The 21,587-nt window shown below is 43.1% G+C and overlaps 1 protein-coding gene across 1 annotated transcript; it reads left to right on the forward strand.

Moving 5' to 3' along the window:
- Positions 1–4,337: 4,337 nt before the first annotated feature.
- On the forward strand, positions 4,338–20,463 carry LOC124046374 (pre-mRNA-splicing factor syf2-like). The gene is made up of 7 exons (XM_046366690.1): positions 4,338–4,385; positions 4,786–4,881; positions 10,520–10,645; positions 11,743–11,860; positions 12,826–12,916; positions 13,411–13,509; positions 19,958–20,463. Exons 1-7 carry the CDS (start codon positions 4,368–4,370, stop codon positions 20,121–20,123), a joined length of 714 nt encoding a protein of 237 aa, XP_046222646.1. The 5' UTR covers positions 4,338–4,367; the 3' UTR covers positions 20,124–20,463.
- The last annotated feature ends 1,124 nt before the right edge of the window (positions 20,464–21,587 follow it).

The raw sequence follows: 21,587 nt of genomic DNA on the forward strand, positions 1-21,587 counted from the left end.
TTAATAGTGGTTTCTTTGAAGCAATTCAAACATGAAGGCCTGAATCAAGCAGTCTCCTTTGAACAGTTGATGTTGAGATGTGTTTGTTACTTGAACTCTGTGAAGCATTTATTTGAGCTGCAATCTGAGGTGCAGTTATCTCTAATGATCTTATCCTCTGCAGCAGAGGTAACTCTGGGTCTTCCTTTCCTGTGGCGCTCCTCATGAGAGAGCTTGATGGTTTTTGCGACTGCACTTCAAGAAACAAAGTTCTTGAAGTTTTCCAGATTGACTGACCTTCATGTCTTAAAGTAATGATGGACTGTTGTTTCTCTTTGCTTATATGAGCTGTTCTTGCCATAATATGGACTTGGTCTTTTACCAAATAGGGCTATCTTCTGTATACCTCCTCTACCTTGTCACAACACAACTGATTGGCTGTAACACATTAAGAAGGAATGAAATTTCACAAATGAACTTTTAACAAGGCATACCTTTTAATTGAAATGCATTCCAGGTGACTACCTCATGTAGCTGGTTGAGACAATGCCAAGAGTGTGCAAAGCTGTCATCAAGGCAAAGGGTTGCTACTTTGAAGAATCTCAAATATAAAATATATTCTGATTTGTTTATCCCTTTTTTGGTTACTGCATGATTCCATATGTGTTATTTCATAGTTTTGATGTATTCACTATTATTCTGCAATGTAGAAAATAGTTTAAAAAAAGAAAAACCCTGGAATGAGTTGATGTGTCTAAACTTTTGACCAGTACTGTATATGTCAAAATCTGGAAAGATGAATGGCGCTGGAGAGATGTATTGCTTTTGAGTAAAAACAAAGAGGACATGCCACACGCTCATTCAAAAGCGCAGATGCTCACATGCATATAATCATTTGCCAAAGTATGAGGAAAACATGGAGTCAAAAGAGCAAATCCTACTAGCCTGAGTCAGGTTACTGTCTCCTTCACTATATCAAAATAAATGTTCTCTAAGCCACCATTTTGTGTTCCATTGCTATTTCTTTTTTCAAGCACTTTACCCTCTTTTTTATTTCCTACAATGGCAGGGCCCTGCCCATTACATTAGTGTTGTTTTGCTTCGCTGTGATGTGCTCCCATCTGGTTCCCAGTGAAAATGCATCACTCCATTAACATTGCCTGTGATCTAGGATGCTTTAATCTAAGACTATAAACTACACTTAATTACATCCTAATTAAGTGGAGCTATATTAGTATAATGCAAACAAATAGGGAATACATCCATTCTGGCAAGTCAAACATGCTAACGTTGCAGTTTAAAAGGTTTTACTTCTGTCTTACGATCAGATCTTAAAATCATATTCAATACATATATTCAGACCTAAGCCTAATGTATGCTGTATTGAATTAGCAAAGAAATAGATGCATTGTTAATTGTCATGAGTTTCCATTTCTGTTTAGTGAAAGAGCATAACAACTGAGACTTCAAACAAATCAACAGTCACTGCCATGGTCTCTGGTCTCTGTCAGTGTGGAAATCTGACATCTGACTTTACATGAAACTGATGTCTGACCTTTCATACTTTCTACTCTATTGCTTCCAGTCATATCTGTAATCACAATATGCATCACGCTTATTTCCAATATTTTGTTTGATTAAACATTAAAAGAAAAAAGTTAACGTCTGATTATAATTTCAACACAGATGATATGAAATGCAAGATGCAAAGCAATTACTTTTTTCATGGTGTCACAATAAAAGATTTGGCTCGCACAGAATGACACAATTTGCTATAGTGGTATTTGGTATTTTATTAGGGTCCTCATTAGCTGTTGAGAAAGCAGCAGCTACTCTTCCTAGGGTCCACACAAAACATGAAACATTACATAATACAGAACATTAATAGACAAGGAGTGAACTACATTCATTTTTAAAAGGCACACATAGCCTACATATCAGTACACACACAAACTATCTAGGTCAAATAGGGGAGAGGCGTTGTACTGTGAGGTGTTGCTTAATCTGTTTTTTTGAAACCAGGTTTGCTGTTCATTTGAGAAATATGAGATGTAAAGGAGTTCCATGCAATAATGTCTCTATATAATACTGTACGCTTTCTTGAATTTGTTCTGCATTTGGGGACTGTGAAAAGATCCCTGGTGGCATGGCTGGTGGGGTAAGTGTGAGTGTCAAAGCTCTGTGTAAGTTAACTATGCAAACAATTTGGAATTTTCAACACATTCATTTTTTAAAATAAAAATAAGAAGTGATGCAGTCAGTCTCTCCTCAGCTATTAGCCAAGCGAGACTGGCATGCATAGTATTTATATTAGACCTCTGATTACAGTGAAGAGCAAGACCTGCCACTCGCAGCACTTGACCACACGACTAGACAATGCTCAAGACAAGACAAAATTAGAGCCTGCAGGACTTGCTTTTTGGAGTGCGGTGTCATAAAAGCAGAGCGACTCTTAACTACGGACAGATCTCTCCCCATCTTTACAACCATTGAATCTATATGTTTTGACCATGACAGTTTACAATCTAAGGTAACACCAAGTAATTTAGTCTCCTCAACTTGTTCAACAGCCACAGCATTCATTACCAGATTCAGCTGAGGTCTAGAACTTAGGGAATGATTTGTACCAAATACAATGCTCTTAGTTTTAGAGATGTTCAGGACCAGTTTATTACTGGCCACCCATTCCAAAACAGACTACAACTCTTTGGTAAGGGTGTCAATTACTTCATTAGCTGTGGTTTCTGATGAGTATATGGTTGAATCATCAGCATACATGGACACCCATGCTTTGTTTAATGCCAGTGGCAGGTCATTGATAAAAATATAAAAGAGTAGAGGGCCTACAGAGCTGCCTTGCGGTACACCACACTTTACATGTTTGATATTAGAGAAGCTTCCATTAAAGAAAACTCTTCGATAGATAGTTCCAAATTCACGATATGACAGACGTTGAAAAGTCATAACACGTAAGTTCTCAACAACAGGTTATGGTCAATAATATCAAAGGCTACACTGAAATCTAACAGTACAGCTCCCACAATCTTCTAATTATGAATTCATTTCAACCAATAATCAGACATTTGTCTCAGTGCAGTACATGTTGAGTGCCCTTCTCTATAAGCATGTTGAAAGTATGTTGTTCATGTGTTTCTAGAAAAATAGCATTGTATTTGGCCAAACATAACTTTTCCCAACAGTTTACCACTCTTGGGTAGTAGAATGACTTTGGATTTCCTCTAGGCCTGAGGACAAAGACTTTCCTCTAGGCTCAGATTAATAATCAGATAGCTGTCTATCTGTTCAGAATTTTACAGGTTTTTGTCATAGTTTGTGCAACTAATGGCTATGTCTCCCTTGAACCAGAATCTGGCCTTAAATGAGACTTTGATATGGGGAATCTCATTTGAGCCCAGGAAGCAGCTATTCAACTTGCCGTTCACCAGCTTTTCAAGCTTAATAATGTCAAAATATGTTCCTTACTCTCCAAATATGGAGTTTCGATTAGCATCTGTCGTCATTTACTGCCGTCACGGCCGGTATGTACTTACAAAAAAAATCTAAATAAAAATGTACAATCAACTGAAAAAAAAGACTATTCAGCACTTACAATAGCTCACATTCCAATGATCCCGAATAGCATAGCACTAACCTTACTGCCATGCACAGGTCTTAAGTCTACAATAGCTGAATACATTGACAAGGCCGAAGAGGATTTTTTCCCGGTTGTATGTAACTATTTCATTTAGACCTTTTTTGGAAGTACATACTGACCGTAATGTGACGACAGGAAAGGACGATAGGTGCTAATCGAAACTCCATATTTTGTGAGTAACAAACTTATTTTGACATGATTAAACTTGTCAAGCTGGTGAATACAAAGTTGAATGTCTGCTTCGTGGGTTTAAAGGATATTCGCAATATCAAATGTCTCCTGTTAGTACGGATTCTGGTTCATGTCTCCCTGACATATCCAATGAGTCACTGTTCTTTGATCCTCAATTCTTACAGAACATTAAAAAAAAAGCTTAGGTTAGTGGTAGTATCTTACCGGAAATAGTTCATTAGTAAACCTATCAAAAAATATGTGCACATCTGTGGTTGAAGTTGTGGGCTATTCAATTGGGGGAAAGGATCGCTTGAAAACATGTTGACATTTTTGTATCTACCTATCAATGAATTCCTGAATATGTTATTGACACCATGACAATATAGTAGCCCATTGACCCCCCCCCCCCCCCCTTGAATCTCATTAAATAAATCTAAATAAGCAAAATAATATGAGATCTTTGATTGATTTTACAATATTTCTATGATCACGGTCCTGTTTTGTTCATTGCGTAACATCCGACATTCAGGGCGAAGACTTCCTGACTGCCAGCTCAACGATGGCGTCCTGCGCTGAGGTTGGTGTTTTGACGAATGATAACCTGAAATAATAAAAAAGGGGGGGTTCATTAATTTTTGTCTAAGATATACAGTTACTGAAAATCAAACTGACATTTGAAATATATTAGTGTACCCAATGGAGAACCCATATCAGTACTTCTAATGTCTGTTTACAGTCTCATGGCTAGCGCTAACAGCCGTAGCTAGCTAACTTGCTAGCTTTTCAGACCATTCCTTTTATACCTCTTAGCTAGATGTTTTTCGATTTGCTTTTAATAACCACTGATGTGTTTGTGGTATGGATTAGCATGATAACTTAGCTAACGTTACCTTGCTGTGTCTTGCCATTGTACAGCATGGTTCAAACATTCGAGTTAGTACTTATGTTAGCTAGCTAATGTTTATGCGATTTATTAGGGATCTGCTTCGGTCAGTTATGAGCCGACCGAAAGTACTGCATCTCAGAAGAGAGAGGAGAGACTCCGAAAATTCCGGGAACTACATTTCAAAAGGGTGAGTTTGTTTTCAAAGATTCTCTTATTTCAGACACCTTCTAGTAACGTCTTGGCCCATTAATGGACTAAAGGAGCCTAACGTTTCTCTTTATAGACCAAAAATCTATCCAAAAAGCCAGCAGCTGGCTATATTGACTTAATTAATATTACCGTCCAAAGCAAAAGCCAAAGGGAATCTATTCAAATCAAATGTTATTGGTCACATACACTTGTTTAGCAGATGTTATTCCAGGTGTAGCGAAATACTTGTGTTTCTAGCTCCAACAGTGCAGTAATATCTAACAATTCCACAACAATACATACATCTAAAGTAAAGGAATGAATTAATAATATATACATATTTGGTCAGCAGCATAGACTAAGATACAGTAGAATAGAAGATGGTATATACATATTAGATAAGTAATGCAAAATATGTAAACATTATTCAAGTGACTAGTGTTTTATTATTAGTGGCCAGTGATTTTAAAGTCTATGTATATAGGGCAGCAGCCTCTGATGTGCTAGTGATGGCTATTTAACAGTCTGATTGCCTTAAGATAGAAGCTGTTTTTCAGTCTCAGTCCCAGCTTTGATGTACCTGTACTGACCCCGCATTCTGGATGATAGCGGGGTGAACAGGCAGTGACTCGGGTGGTTGTTGTCCTTGATGATCTTTTTTGGTCTTCCTGTGACATCTCAGTCCCAGCCACTGCCTATTTGCATCAAGTCCAGTAAAGTTATTTGAGGGCCGTGGTGGTTTCAGCTTGAGGGTAGAGGTCGACCGATTTAATCGGCATGGCCAATTTGAATTAGGGCCGATTTCAAGTGTACATAACAATCGGTTATCAGCCTTTTTGGATGCTGATTATGGCTGATTACATTGCAGTCCATGAGACTGCGTGGCACCTGTTATGGAGTGCAGCATCAAAAGGACCTTGTGGCTGCAAGGAGCCAAGGTAAGTTGCTAGCTAACATTAAACATGTCTTATGAAGATTGTTTTTTCATATCTTCACTAGTTAACTACACATAGTTGATGATATTCCAAGGTTAACTAGCTTGTCCTGCGTTGCATATAATCAATGCGGTGCCTGTTAATTTATTGTCGAATCACAGCCTACTTCCAAACAGGTGGTGATATTAACAAAAGCGCATTTGCAAAAAAAGCACAATCGTTGCACAAATGTAGTTAACCATAAACATCAATGCCATTATTCAAATCAATACACAGAAGTATATTTTTTTCAACCTGCATGTTTAGTTAAAAGAAATTCATGTTAGCAGGCAATATTAACTAGGGAAATTGTTACTACTTTTGCATTCAGTGCAAGCAGAGTCAGGGTATATGCAGCAGTTTGGGCTGCCTGGCTCGTTGCGAACTGTGGAGACCTTTTCTTCCTATCAAGACAGTAATTCATTTGCCAGAATTTTACATAATTATGACATAACATTGAAGGTTGTGCAATATGTAGACTTAGGGTTGCCACCCGTTCGATAAAATATGGAAAGGTTCTGTATTTCACTGAAAGAATAAACGTTTTGATTTCAAAATGATAGTTTCTGGATTTGACCATATTAATGACCAAAGGCTTGTGTTTATTAGATTATAATTAAGTCTATGATTTGATAGAGCAGTCTGACTGAGCGGTGGTAGGCAGCAGCAGGCTCGTAAGCATTTACTCAAACAGCACTTTACTGCGTTTGCCAGCAGCTCTTAGCATTGCTTGAAGAACAGCGGTGTTTATGACTTCGAGCCTATCAACTCCCGAGATTAGGCTGGCAATACTAAAGTGCCTATAAGAACATCCATTAGTCAAAGGTATATGAAATACAAATGCTAGGCCACTCCAGGACCTTGAAATGCTTGTTACGAAGCCACTCATTCCTTGCCCGGGTGGTGTGTTTGGGATCATTGTCATGCTGAAAGACCCAGCCACGTTTCATCTTCAATGCCCTTGCTGATGGAAGGAGGTTTTCACTAAATCTCATGATACATGGCCCCATTCATTCTTTCCTTTACACGGATCAGTCGTCCTGGTCCCTTTGCAGAAAAACAGCCCCAAAGCTTGATGTTTCCACCCCCATGCTTCACAGTAGGTATGGTGTTCTTTGGATGCAACTCAGCATTCTTTGTCCTCCAAACACGACGAGTTGAATTTTTACCAAAAAGTTATATTTTGGTTTCATATGACATTCTCCCAATCTTCTTCTGGATCATCCTAATGCTCTCTAGCAAACTTCAGACGGGCCTGTACTGGCTTAAGCAGGGGACACGTCTGGCACTGCATGATTTGAGTCCCTGGCGGCGTAGTGTGTTACTGATGGTAGGCTTTGTTACTTTGGTCCCAGCTCTCTGCAGGTCATTCACTAGGTCCCCCCGTGTGGTTCTGGGATTTTTGCTCACCGTTCTTGTGATCATTTTGACCCACGGGTTGAGATCTTGCGTGGAGCCCCAGATTGAGGGAGATTATCAGTGGTCTTGTATGTCTTCCATTTCCTAATAATTGCTCCCACAGCTGATTTCTTCAAACCAAGCTGCTTACCTATTGCAGATTCAGTCTTCCCAGCCTGGTGCAGGTCTACAATTTTGTTTCTGGTGTCCTTTGACAGCTCTTTGGTCTTGGCCATAGTGGAGTTTGGAGTGTGACTGTTTGAGGTTGTGGACAGGTCTTTTATACTGATAACAAGTTCAAACAGGTGCCATTAATACAGGTAACGAGTGGAGGACAGAGGAGCCTCTTAAAGAAGAAGGTACAGGTCTGTGAGAGCCAGAAATCTTGCTTGTTTGTAGGTGACCAAATACTTATTTTCCACCATAATTTGCAAATAAATTCATAAAAAACCCTACAATAAATCCATGATTATCGAAAGCTTCAACAAGTATTTCTCAACGGCTGGCCATGCCTTCCGCCTGGCCACTCCAACCTCGGGCAACAGCTTCCCCCCCCTCCCGCAGCTACTCACCCAAGCCTCTCCAGGTACTCCTTTACCCAAATCCAGATAGCAGATGTCCTGAAAGAGCTGCAAAACCTGGACCCATACAAATCAGCTGGGCTTGATAATCTGGACCCTCTATTTCTGAAACTATCAGCCTGTTCAACCTCAACCTCTCTTTCATGTCGTCTGAGATCCCCAAGGATTGGAAAGCTGCCGCAGTCATCCCCCTCTTCAAAGGGGGAGACACCCTGGACCCAAACCGTTACAGAACAATATCCAACCTGCCCTGCCTATCTAAGGTCTTCGAAAGCCAAGTCAACAAACAGGTCACTGACCATCTCGAATCCCACCGTACCTTCTCCGCTGTGCAATCTGGTTTCCGAGCCGGTCACGGGTGCACCTCAGCCACGCTCAAGGTACTAAACGATATCATAACCGCCATTGATAAAAGACAGTACTGTGCAGCCGTCTTCATCGACCTTCCCAAGGCTTTCGACTCTGTCAATCACCATATTCTTATCGGCAGACTAAGTAGCCTCGGTTTTTTGGATGACTGCCTTGCCTGGTTCACCAATTACTTTGCAGACAGAGTTCAGTGTGTCAAATCGGAGGGCATGTTGTCCGGTCCTCTGGCAGTCTCTATGGGGGTGCCACAGGGTTCAATCCTCGGGCCGACTCTTTTCTCTGTATATATCAATGATGTTGCTCTCGCTGTGGGCGATTCCCTGATCCACCTCTACGCAGACGACAACATTCTATATACTTCCGGCCCGTCCACGGACACTGTGCTATCTAACCTCCAAACGAGCTTCAATGCCATACAACACTCCTTCCGTGGCCTCCAACTGCTCTTAAACGCTAGTAAAACCAAATGCATGCTTTTCAACCGTTCGCTGCCTGCACCCGCACGCCTGACCAGCATCACCACCCTGGATGGTTCCGACCTTGAATATGTGGACATCTATAAGTACCTAGGTGTCTGGCTAGACTGTAAACTCTCCTTCCAGACTCATATCAAACATCTCCAATCGAAAATCAAACAAAGCCTCCTTCACTCACGCCGCCAAACTTACCCTAGTAAAACTGACTATCCTACCGATCCTCGACTTCGGCGATTGTCATCTACAAAATTGCTTCCAACACTACTCAGCAAACTGGATGCAGTTTATCACAGTGCCATCCGTTTTGTCACTAAAGCACCTTATACCACCCACCACTGCGACATGTATACTCTAGTCGGCTGGCCCTCGCTACATATTCGTCGCCAGACCCACTGGCTCCAGGTCATCTACAAGTCCATGCTAGGTAAAGCTCCGCCTTATCTTAGTTCACTGGTCACGATGGCAACACTCATCTGTAGCACGCGCTCCAGCAGGTGCATCTCACTGATCATCCCTCAAGCCAACACCTCATTTGGCCGCCTTTCGTTCCAGTTCTCTGCTGCCTGTGACTGGAACGAATTGCAAAAATCGCTGAAGTTGGATACTTTTATCTCCCTCACCAACTTCAAACATCTGCTTTCTGAGCAGCTAACCGATCGCTGCAGCTGTACATAGTCTATCGGTAAATAGCCCACCCATTTTTACCTACCTCATCCCCATACTGTTTTTTATTTATTTACTTTTCTGCTCTTTTGCACACCAATATCTCTACCTGTACATTACCATCTGATCATTTATCACTCCAGTGTTAATCTGCAAAATTGTAATTATTCGCCTACTTCCTCATGCCTTTTGCACACAATGTATATAGACTCTCCTTTTTTTTCCTACTGTGTTATTGACTTGTTAATTGTTTACTCCATGTGTAACTCTGTGTTGTCTGTTCACACTGCTATGCTTTATCTTGGCCAAGTCGCAGTTGCAAATGAGAACTTGTTCTCAACTAGCCTACCTGGTTAAATAAAGGTGAAATAAAAAGAATATTTAAAAAATACAATGTGATTTTCTGGATTTTCATATTTGAAGTGTACATATGATGAAAATTACAGGCCTTTCTCATCTTTTTAAGGGGGAGAACATGCACAATTGGTGGCTGACTAAATACTTAGTTGCCCCACTGTATATATATTAATTCGTATCGGCGTTGAAAAATCATAATTGGTCAACCTCTACTTGGGGGGGGGTGTACACGGCTGTGACTAACTGAAGAGAATGAACCCTTGGAGGTAATACGGTTGGCATTTGATTGAGATATTCTAGGTCGGGTGAACAAAAAGACTTTAGTTTCTGTATGTTATCACAATCACACCATGAGTAGTTAATCATGAAACATACACCCCTGCCCTTCTCCTTCCCGGAGAGATATTTATTCCTGTCTGCGCAATGAACTGAGAACCCAACTGGCTGTACGGACCCAAAGTATATCCCAATAGAGCCATGCTTCCGTGAAATATAGTATATAGAGTATATTACAATCCCTGATGTCTCTTTGGAAGGAAATCCTCGCCCTGAGCTTCCAAACATTCAACATTCCAAAACCGTACCGCAAGCAATGAGTTTTAATGTTCAGAACGAGCATCGGTGCTCATCACAACTTCCCCCGGCCAGAACATACTATTGTCAATGGATACTAAAGGTAGTTGGCGTTTATGAATGGGTTAGTAATATCTTAGTAGCCTACCCTCATTTGAGCTCACAAGTACATCATGAGCTTATATGGATCTGTGTTCTTTGTTTTCAAGTTCTGGAATTGATGTATTTTGTGGTATCTGTTTCAGAATGAAGCACGCAAGCTCAATCACAAGGAGGTTGTGGAGGAGGACAAGAGACTGAAGCTGCCAACTAACTGGGAGGCTAAGAAAGCCCGTCTGGAGTGGGAACTCATGACCGATGAAAAGAAAAAGGTAGCTATTTATCAACGTAGATTGTTTTTTTGTTGTTGTTGAATTTTTACCCCTTTTTTCTCCCCAATTTCGTGGTACCCAATTGTTGTAGTAGCTACTATCTTGTCTCATCGCTACAACTCCCGTACGGGCTCGGGAGAGACTAAGGTTGAAAGTCATGCGTCCTCCGATACCCAACCAGCCGTACTGCTTCTTAACACAGCGCGCATCCAACCCGGAAGCCAGCCGTCGGAGGGTACACCGTGCAACCTTGGTTAGCGCTCACTGCGCCCGGCCCCCACAGGAGTCGCTGGTGCGCGATGAGACAAGGACATCTCTACCGACCAAGCCCTCCCTAACCCGGACGACGCTAGGCCAATTGTGCGTCGCCCCACGGACCACCCGGTCGCGGCCGGTTACGAAAGAGCCTGGTCGCGAACCCAGGGACTCTGATGGCACAGCTGGCGCTGCAGTACAGCGCCCTTAACCACTGCGCCACCCGGGAGGCCATCAACGTAGATAGTTGACTGCTATGCATAAAGGGAGATTTCACAGAGGTTGATTTTGGGTTTGTTTTGATGGTGTCTGAGGCATTTCGAGATGAGTGAAGTTTCACACACAATTGGCCACAAAGAAGGCAGGTCTGGGGTTTGTGCGCCGAATGAATGTAGTCCTGCTTTGTGGCATTTCGCGAAGCCTCTGTTATACCGATCATACTATACGTTTGTCGGCATGTAGATACATTTGTCCTTGTTCGATAGAGCCATTCTGATCGGTAGATTCATTACTAGATATACAAGGTGACACACTTCCCGATTCTACCTGTGAAATGAAGATGTGTGTTTTATCTTGCGGGGAGATTTTTGATGTTTGACACAATGTAATATTGTTAATGTAATAATGACTATATACAGTGGCAGAGCTAAGGTGAAATAATTATCGGACACTGCTTGTTGGATGAACAGTCACGCGTAAGATGTTTTTTTGTTGGCTGGTCAAAAAGATGTCAGGTCAGCTGCAAGTTATGTACCTTAGGATAATAGATTAGTCATGTTATAAGTTTATCTAGTATACTCTGTTGCTGTTTAGTGACTTGGTGTGTTTCTGTGTGATTTCAGGAGTGTGCGGCCAAAGGGGAGGACTATGACAGGGTGAAACTGCTAGAGATCAGTGCCGAGGATGCTGAGCGGTGGGAGAGAAAGAAGAAGAAGAAGAACCCTGACCCAGGATTCTCAGGTGAGAGATGGGACTCATTTACTGAGCGAACAGGACTTCCATCCCTCAGCTGGTCACTTTTCCTGAAAAAGGAAAACTCTGGTCCTTAGTTATAGGCTATTATATATATTATACTGAACAAAAATATAAACGCAACATGTAAAGTGTTGGTTTCATGAGCAAAAAAAAATTGCAGACGTTTTCCATACGCATAAAAAGCTTATTTCTCAAAAATGTTGGGCACATATTTGTTTACATCACTGTTTTTGTCCTTTGCCAAGATAATCCAACCACCTGACAGGTGTGGCATATCAAGATGCTGATTAAACATCATGATCATTACAGAGGTGCACCTTTAAAAGGGGACAATAAAAGGCCACTTTAAAATGTGCAGTTTTGTCACACAACACAATGAGACAGATGTTTTGAGGGCCATTCAATCGTGGGCTTGGAGAACACCTACCAGTATGTTGTGCTATACATCCTCAATCTGTTTAAACAAAAAACAAGCTATCACCTAAAATAAGAGTTACTCCTGGGGAAACAAGTGGGAAAGAGTGACTTTTTAATGTTGTTCTGTAGAGCCTGGTTGTTTGTAAAGACCTCAGGTCCACAAAGACCAGCCTTTAAAGCAGCAGAAATTAGATTGCGGGATAGGGCTACTGGACGTGGTACAGTCACTCCACCACTGTGCAGCCCTGTAAGAGGAATTCTGGGTGCGTGTAAAGACCCCTTGGGATAAATAATTTTTAACTGCCTCCAATTTAATTTGCCAAAAAGGATCGCTGCGTTCCCCAAATATGGCTGCCATCTGTTGCATCAAAACGTCTCTGAATTAAACCTCTGGGGAGAGAATTATCACCAGAGGGGCTTGAAAGGGCCTCATCTCCCTTAACCAGACGCAGGTTTTGTCGCAGGGCTTTGCGCCTGCTTGAAGTTAGTTCCGGTAATTATAACCCCTCTTGTTTGCTGCCATTGGCCCGCAGGTTACGCAGAGGCCCAGCTGCGACAGTACCAGCGCCTCACCAAGCAGATCAAACCAGACATGGACGGCTACGAGAGGCAGCGAGAGCAGTGGTGAGTTGGAGCCTCCTCGTAAAACGCCTCTCTTCCTTTTCCATTACTGAGTGTTTCAGAGAAGACTGTATTCCCCCCATAAAATGAGTAGCATGACATTTTATCCCCCCGCCAGCCTTAAGCTTTCAGTTATTTTAGATAATCGATGCTGCCATCACAGTCTTCACAGATCAGCGTGCCCCTCTCCTGCTCCTGGGTTCGTTTTGACATAGCCACAGACTCAGTCATTTCATGTCTTGAAAGCGTCAATGTGAGGCAAACGCTCGAGAGGAATGGTATGGTTATAGTTATGGTGGGCTTTCTTGATCAGCCAAAGATGAGTTCAGTACCCACAGGTTTTTCCCCTTAATGGCTGCCACATGTGGAGCTGTGAAGGGTGAAGTACACAACAGCATAATGTTCCCAGTCATAGAGATGACTGGTATTCAGTTTGGAGAGAGGAGGATCATTATAATGCCTATTATGTTAACTGACTCTCCGATTCTGTCTCACAGCGGCGAGGATTTCCACCCCACATCCAACAGTCTGATCCATGGGACCCACGTCCCTTCCAAGGAGGGCATCGACCGCATGGTGGAGGATGTGGAGAAACAGTAAGCGTAACAGAGACTGAGATCCTATCCCCTTCTGACCTTGCATTCAACGCACTGGAGTCCAAAACAAGAATGAGAGCCCTTCGTGAATAGGGCAGGCAGACCATGAAACCTGCGGCATATCTAATACCTACTGAATGAGCCCCAGTGTTAATCCTGATTGGGGCTGGCTGATAGGGCTCTTACGGTATCTCCTGCTGGAAAGGTGCTGGAAAACTCTTGTCTCTCTCACTTTCTATCTTAGTGGGGGACTGGGAGTGTGTCCTAGTTAATGAGCTCTCGTCTCTGATTTTCAGTTGGAAAGGCTGTCAGAAGAATGCATTTGCCCAATTCAATAATGCATGGCGTGCCTTTTGAAAGAATGGCCATGTAATAGACCGGTCAAGCTGCACTCTGGACCTTCCATACCAGCTAAGGTCACAGGGGTTAAAGCTCTCCATCAATGCAATGGATTTCAGTCATGTGGGTTCTGGAGATAGTTTGGAAATGACTAGTGCTGAGCGATGACCCAAAATGGTAGTTATTTTCAATTTTTTAAACAACAAATTGTCTGATGCTGGTAAAAAAAAATGGAATACCATTTCATTCTGTTTTTTTTTTTCCTGTGAGCTCGATGTGCAGTTTCTGTATAGCTGAAACAAACCTGAACTGTGCGATGTAAGGGAAAGGGGGATACCTAGTCAGTTGTACAACTGATTGCAATCAACTGAAATGTAGTAGGGAGCTGTAGTTTCCAAAAGGCCAATATTCTACATAGTTTAGCGCAATAAACGTGGTAGTTAACAACAATGACCATAATTCATTGCGCACCCGCTTAAACTTGTCCGGGTCTGTGAGGCTTAGACAAGTAGTCTGAGAATGAGAGAATACATAATCTAAGTGATTGATAGTTGGTATTCAGCAGTCATAAAAGTATGCCTTGTTTACTTTGAAGAACTACTAAAATAGTGATTTTTGTCAGACAGAATAGGCAGCAGCTCTATAGAGATGATAAATAATAAAGCCATGTGAATAAATGATGGTTAATAAGTGACGAGCATTAATGGGCAGTCACTACCATCATGGGACTTTTATTGTTTTATCAAACTGTGATTCCTTTAAAAAAAAAAATCGAACCGACCTCAAAAAGCAGTAATCGCATTAGCAATGACCCAGCCTAATACAGAAGAATTTCTGTTCTACAAAATATGTCCGCTGAACTGACATGCATGATTGTTGCAGACATTCCGATGTTCAGATGTACCACCACAGAGCCCAACTCAAACGGCGGTGTCTAGTCTACTACTGTAACTGCTGGCAAAGTCATTCAAAGCCTCTATCACTCAGGATGGAACTCTCCAGTGCTACTGTTTTTGCCCTGTAACGTTATCGAAACAAAATCAAACAACCGCATAGTCGAATAGTTGACCTATTTACCTTGTCGGCTTGTTGCGTGTTCTATATGAGATAAATATTCCTTTCGAGGCGCATTGAAGTTGCGAAGAGCCATAGGGAGGAAAATGTTTTCTGACAAGCAACCAATGTACAACTATTCTTAATGCAATTACAAGGAAAACACTTTTGAAAGCAGTTTTGGCTTTTGTTTAAAAGAGGGTGGTTCCCAGTTTTATTTCTTTACTCTTTCGATAGACTGGTTGGTTGTTTAGCAACAAAACCGACGCGTGTGCAACTCTGGGGAAAAACAGATTGGGTTGGCTTGAATTGTTGACATATTTATTGAAAACATAAATAAATTTGCACAATGGTCACTTTTTGTCTCCAAACTATATTGTAACAGTTGTTGTTTAGCTTGTGAATTTGAACCATTTTAGCAAAGACATGACATCAGTCAAAACACCTCAAAACAAGACATGGTATCAAGAAAAATATAAAACTAGCTGGAACGAGCCACCTACGATTCCCCAGATGGCAGTGTCTTGTCATTGTTGCTAGCTATCTGGCCACACGGCCTTCTGCCCCATTGAAGCGTGCGTTGTCATCTAATCCGTCTATTGCGCGAAAAGCTTTTTTTTTTTTTTCAAAAGCATGGTTTAGGTGCAGCTGTGCAACAGAGCTCTTAAAGGGGCAATGGCATCTTATAAGGTCAATAAAATAATTATTCATAATAATAATAATCAGAATGTTATGTCCAATGTGGCAGCGGTGGGAAAAAGTACCCAATTGTCATACTTGAGTGACAGTATAGATATATACAGTATAGAAAAGGACTCATGTGAAAGTCACCCAGTAAAATACTACTTGAGTAAAAGTATTTGGTTTGAAATATACTTAAGGATCAAAAGTAAATGTGATTGCTAAAATATACTTAAGTATTGAAAGTAAAAGTATAAATAATAAAAAAAAAAATCCCTATTACGCACACTCCAACGCTCAGACATAATTTACAAACAAAGCATGTGTGTTTAGTGAGTCCGCCAGATCCGAGGCAGTAGGGATGACCAGGGATTCTCTCCTCTCTGCACAGACCATACAAACGCTCCACACCGCGTGGCCGCTGCCACCCTAATCTGGTGGTCCCAGCGCGCACGACCCACGTGGAGTTCCAGGTCTCCGGTAGCCTCTGGAACTGCCGATCTGCAGCCAACAAGGCAGAGTTCATCTCAGCCTATGCCTCCCTCCAGTCCCTCGACTTCTTGGCACTGACAGAAACATGGATCACCACAGATAACACTGCTACTCCTACTGCTCTCTCTTCGTCCGCCCACGTGTTCTCGCACACCCCGAGAGCTTCTGGTCAGCGGGGTGGTGGCATAGGGATCCTTATCTCTCCCATGTGGTCATTCTCTCTTTCTCCCCTTACCCATCTGTCTATCACCTCCTTTGAATTTCATGCTGTCACAGTTACCAGCCCTTTCAAGCTTAACATCCTTATCATTTATCGCCCTCCAGGTCCCCTCGGAGAGTTCATCAATGAGCTTGATGCCTTGATAAGCTCCTTTCCTGAGGACGGCTCACCTCTCACAGTTCTGGGCGACTTTAACCTCCCCACGTCTACCTTTGACTCATTCCTCTCTGCCTCCTTCTTTCCACTCCTCTCCTCTTTTGACCTCACCCTCTCACCTTCCCCCTACTCACAAGGCAGGCAATACGCTCGACCTCATCTTTACTAGATGCTGTTCTTCCACTAACCTCATTGCAACTCCCTCCAAGTCTCCGACCACTACCTTGTATCCTTTTCCCTCTCGCTCTCATCCAACACTTCCCACACTGCCCCTACTCGGATGGTATCGCGCCGTCCCAACCTTCGCTCTCTCTCCCCCGCTACTCTCTCCTCTTCCATCCTATCATCTCTTCCCTCTGCTCAAACCTTCTCCAACCTATCTCCTGATTCTGCCTCCTCAACCCTCCTCTCCTCCCTTTCTGCATCCTTTGACTCTCTATGTCCCCTATCTTCCAGGCCGGCTCGGTCCTCCCCTCCCGCTCCGTGGCTTGACGACTCAATGCGAGCTCACAGAACAGGGCTCCGGAAGGCCGAGCGGAAATGGAGGAAAACTCGCCTCCCTGCGGACCTGGCATCCTTTCACTCCCTCCTCTCTACATTTTCCTCCTCTGTCTCTGCTGCTAAAGCCACTTTCTACCACTCTAAATTCCAAGCATCTGCCTCTAACCCTAGGAAGCTCTTTGCCACATTCTCCTCCCTCCTGAATCCTCCTCCCCCTCCCCCCTCCTCCCTCTCTGCAGATGACTTCGTCAACCATTTTGAAAAGAAGATCGACGACATCCGATCCTCGTTTGCTAAGTCAAACAACACCGCTGGTTCTGCTCACACTGCCCTACCCTGTGCTCTGACCTCTTTCTCCCCTCTCTCTCCAGATGAAATCTCGCGTCTTGTGACGGCCGGCCGCCCAACAACCTGCCCGCTCGACCCTATCCCCTCCTCTCTTCTCCAGACCATTTCCGGAGACCTTCTCCCTTACCTCACCTCGCTCATCAACTTATCCCTGACCGCTGGCTACGTCCCTTCCGTCTTCAAGAGAGCGAGAGTTGCACCCCTTCTGAAAAAACCTACACTCGATCCCTCCGATGTCAACAACTACAGACCAGTATCCCTTCTTTCTTTTCTCTCCAAAACTCTTGAACGTGCCGTCCTTGGTCAGCTCTCCCGCTATCTCTCTCAGAATGACCTTCTTGATCCAAATCAGTCAGGTTTCAAGACTAGTCATTCAACTGAGACTGCTCTTCTCTGTATCACGGAGGCGCTCCGCACCGCTAAAGCTAACTCTCTCTCCTCTGCTCTCATCCTTCTAGACCTATCGGCTGCCTTCGATACTGTGAACCATCAGATCCTCCTCTCCACCCTCTCCGAGTTGGGCATCTCCGGCACGGCCCACGCTTGGATTGCGTCCTACCTGACAGGTCGCTCCTACCAGGTGGCGTGGCGAGAATCTGTCTCCTCACCACGCGCTCTCACCACTGGTGTCCCCCAGGGCTCTGTTCTAGGCCCTCTCCTATTCTCGCTATACACCAAGTCACTTGGCTCTGTCATAACCTCACATGGTCTCTCCTATCATTGCTATGCAGACGACACACAATTAATCTTCTCCTTTCCCCCTTCTGATGACCGGGTGGCGAATCGCATCTCTGCATGTCTGGCAGACATATCAGTGTGGATGACGGATCACCACCTCAAGCTGAACTTCGGCAAGACGGAGCTGCTCTTCCTCCCGGGGAAGGACTGCCCGTTCCATGATCTCGCCATCACGGTTGACAACTCCATTGTGTCCTCCTCCCAGAGCGCTAAGAACCTTGGCGTGATCCTGGACAACAAACTGTCGTTCTCAACTAACATCAAGGCGGTGGCCCGTTCCTGTAGGTTCATGCTCTACAACATCCGCAGAGTACGACCCTGCCTCACACAGGAAGCGGCGCAGGTCCTAATCCAGGCACTTGTCATCTCCCGTCTGGATTACTGCAACTCGCTGTTGGCTGGGCTCCCTGCCTGTGCCATTAAACCCCTACAACTCATCCAGAACGCCGCAGCCCGTCTAGTGTTCAACCTTCCCAAGTTCTCTCACGTCACCCCGCTCCTCCGCTCTCTCCACTGGCTTCCAGTTGAAGCTCGCATCCGCTACAAGACCATGGTGCTTGCCTACGGAGCTGTGAGGGGAACGGCACCTCAGTACCTCCAGGCTCTGATCAGGCCCTACACCCAAATAAGGGCACTGCGTTCATCCACCTCTGGCCTGCTCGCCTCCCTACCACTGAGGAAGTACAGTTCCCGCTCAGCTCAGTCAAAACTGTTCGCTGCTCTGGCTCCCCAATGGTGGAACAAACTCCCTCACGACGCCAGGACAGCGGAGTCAATCACCACCTTCCGGAGACACCTGAAACCCCACCTCTTTAAGGAATACCTAGGATAGGATAAAGTAATCCTTCTCACCCCCTCCCCCCTTAAAATATTTAGATGCACTATTGTAAAGTGGTTGTTCCACTGGATGTCATAAGGTGAATGCACCAATTTGTAAGTCGCTCTGGATAAGAGCGTCTGCTAAATGACTTAAATGTAAATGTAAATGGATGTTCTCTTGATAAGTGCAATAATTTGACCTTTATCCTGTCCTGCTAAGCATTCAAAATGTACTTTTGGGTGTCAGAAAATGTATGTTAAAGTACATTGTTTTCTTTTGGAATGTAGTGAAGTAAAAGTTGTCAAAAATATAAATAGTGCAGATACCCCCAAAAACTACTTAAGTAGTACTTTAAATTATTTTTACTTAAGTACTTCACACCACGGCAATGTGGTAACTGCAGATGGACAAACCCCTATGTACATTTTATAGCCACTATGCTGCATCAGTCGGGATACAGGTGATGATGCTTATTGGCTATATACCTGTTCCAATATGTTTTAACTGGTCGAAGTCATACTGTACAAAATGATCCTCTTTCCCTAAAAGCATGATGGTCATTACTTTCTGACATGAAATGAGAGGCCCCAGTCAATCTGAAATTGACTTAAGTTTCAGTCATTATTATTATCTTTTTGTTGCTTTAACCCCTGAGCTCAAGTCCCACACAGCATATTCCTTGCCCTAGTGTCCCTGGGTTACATTAGACTTCATTCTCTCCTCTCTCAGCACCCAGCTATATTTAAGGTGGCCTTGTGTTAGTGATGCTCCTGTGAGAGATGAGACTGGGCTGCCAGGGCATGACGCACATCTCTGCTTAGAAGACACTAACTAAAGGCTGTGAGTTAGCGAATTGACTCTGTATGTGCCTGTGAGTTCGAGTAGACGAGTAAAGGTTGTTCATTGGTGCTTTGGCATATGAACGTGTACCGTCTTTGTTTAGGGATTGTTGCTTTTGTGTGATGGTGAGTCATTCTGGAGAGATTCGATTTTAAGTAACTGAATGAGGTTTTTCTACTATGATTGTTGTCCTTTTGGTTTGTAAGTTGTTTGTGTGTCCTTTTCGTTTCTTGACACTGATCCTTTGCTGTTCTTCACAGGATCGAGAAGCGGGCCAAATACAGCCGGCGTAGGGCCTACAACGATGACGCAGACATTGACTACATCAACGAGAGGAACGCCAAGTTCAACAAGAAGGCAGAGCGGTTCTATGGCAAATACACAGCTGAGATCAAGCAGAATCTGGAGAGAGGCACAGCAGTCTAACTGGACTGGTCATTGTAATGGACACTTCCATTTCCTCTGCTTTGTTGTAACAGAAGCCCAAAATTACTCACTTGTTACAGGACTGGTCATGTACGTAGAAACCCAAATTGTTGTCCCTATGCTTACGTCTCTAGGATCACGTTTGTATTTTGACGCTGACATTTCTTTAGAGGCATTTTGTTTAAATCTGTGTTTTTGTATTGTTACTATAATACTGTTGCTTAGTGGGAATGGTTAAGTGCAACCTGAATGATCTTATAATGATATTCCTGCCTTTCTGTCAGTGTTTGTATCGGATGTATGACCATGCATTTTCTTTAAATAAAACATCTTAAATGTTTTTTTGTTATCTAGCAGATGTGTAAGTGTTGGCCTTGGTTTGTTGCGTGCGGTCTGGGCTGGATGGGGGGGCTTGTCATGAGCGTGAGAATAGAACACTATTATTCTCCTTAAGGCTACAGTGTTTGTTATGCCAGCAGAAGAATGTGTTAGTAAGTGCATGAGGAGATAAACAATTAAGCAATTCAATTTAATCGTTATCGACCACATCTCTGTTAAGCCGACTGCCCCCAAGCAGAATGATATGAGCTAGGAGAGGCTTGTGACCTAGGATGAGATCAAAGACCGTAAACAGATTCCCATGCTATCCTCACCCATCCCCTGATTTAATTTTCTCCCATATTCTGAATCAATGTGCCCTCTATGGGTTAATAGAAAACACGATGTGGGGGTCCTACAAACATATTGAAAGGGATTTGATCCTCCTAATTTGAATCAGACATTGAGTAATGTTTCATCTGCATTAATGAATGTGTTCTGAATGAGCCTCATGGGGTATGTAAATAAGATGGGGAATGGGGGGTTTCAAAGGCTAGCATGCAAGAAAATAGTGACAAGTTGTTTATGATTTCCTGGTAGATGAGGATGGGGAGGGGGGGGGTATACAAATCACATCTTTGACATTTCTCTCCTTTGTAGAGTTGTAGGGACCCGGTCTGGTTTGGCTGTAAGGTGAGAGTTGTTTCTTTTGGATTGGCTGATCAGCCTGAGGATATTGGCTGAAGATGATGTAAAGGAAAGAAACACTACAAAACATTAACGATCAGTTTAGATTATATGACGATGATGGTGCTTTGACATTTTGCTTCATGGAGGGACAACTTTGGCAGTTATCTTTAGTGTTCCTAAATGGGCAACAACATTAATGTATAGATATTTCCTCTCCCTGTTGGGCCTATCCACAATCATGTGCCTGATGAGTAGGCGTTGACCAACAACGCTACCGTTTCATGTCTTTTCATCAGAGAGACCACATTAAATAACTTTTCCCTCAGTACAATGAGAGTGTGACAGGTTAGCCAAATGGCTGTTGTTGGAAATGATTCTCTTTGGAGATGAATTAGATGAGAGCGTGTATAAATTGGAAACCTGTTACACAGCGATAGATAACTCAATTGTTAATGA

Source organism: Oncorhynchus gorbuscha, linkage group LG10 (assembly GCF_021184085.1).
Source record: "Oncorhynchus gorbuscha isolate QuinsamMale2020 ecotype Even-year linkage group LG10, OgorEven_v1.0, whole genome shotgun sequence".
In the NCBI taxonomy this organism is placed as follows: domain Eukaryota; kingdom Metazoa; phylum Chordata; class Actinopteri; order Salmoniformes; family Salmonidae; genus Oncorhynchus; species Oncorhynchus gorbuscha.

Excerpts from the sequence above, each read along its gene's own strand:
- LOC124046374 (XM_046366690.1), top strand. Across the intron at positions 10,646-11,742 it reads TGACCGATGAAAAGAAAAAG|GAGTGTGCGGCCAAAGGGGA; the intron begins GTAGCTATTTAT and ends GTGTGATTTCAG. Across the intron at positions 11,861-12,825 it reads CCCTGACCCAGGATTCTCAG|GTTACGCAGAGGCCCAGCTG; the intron begins GTGAGAGATGGG and ends ATTGGCCCGCAG.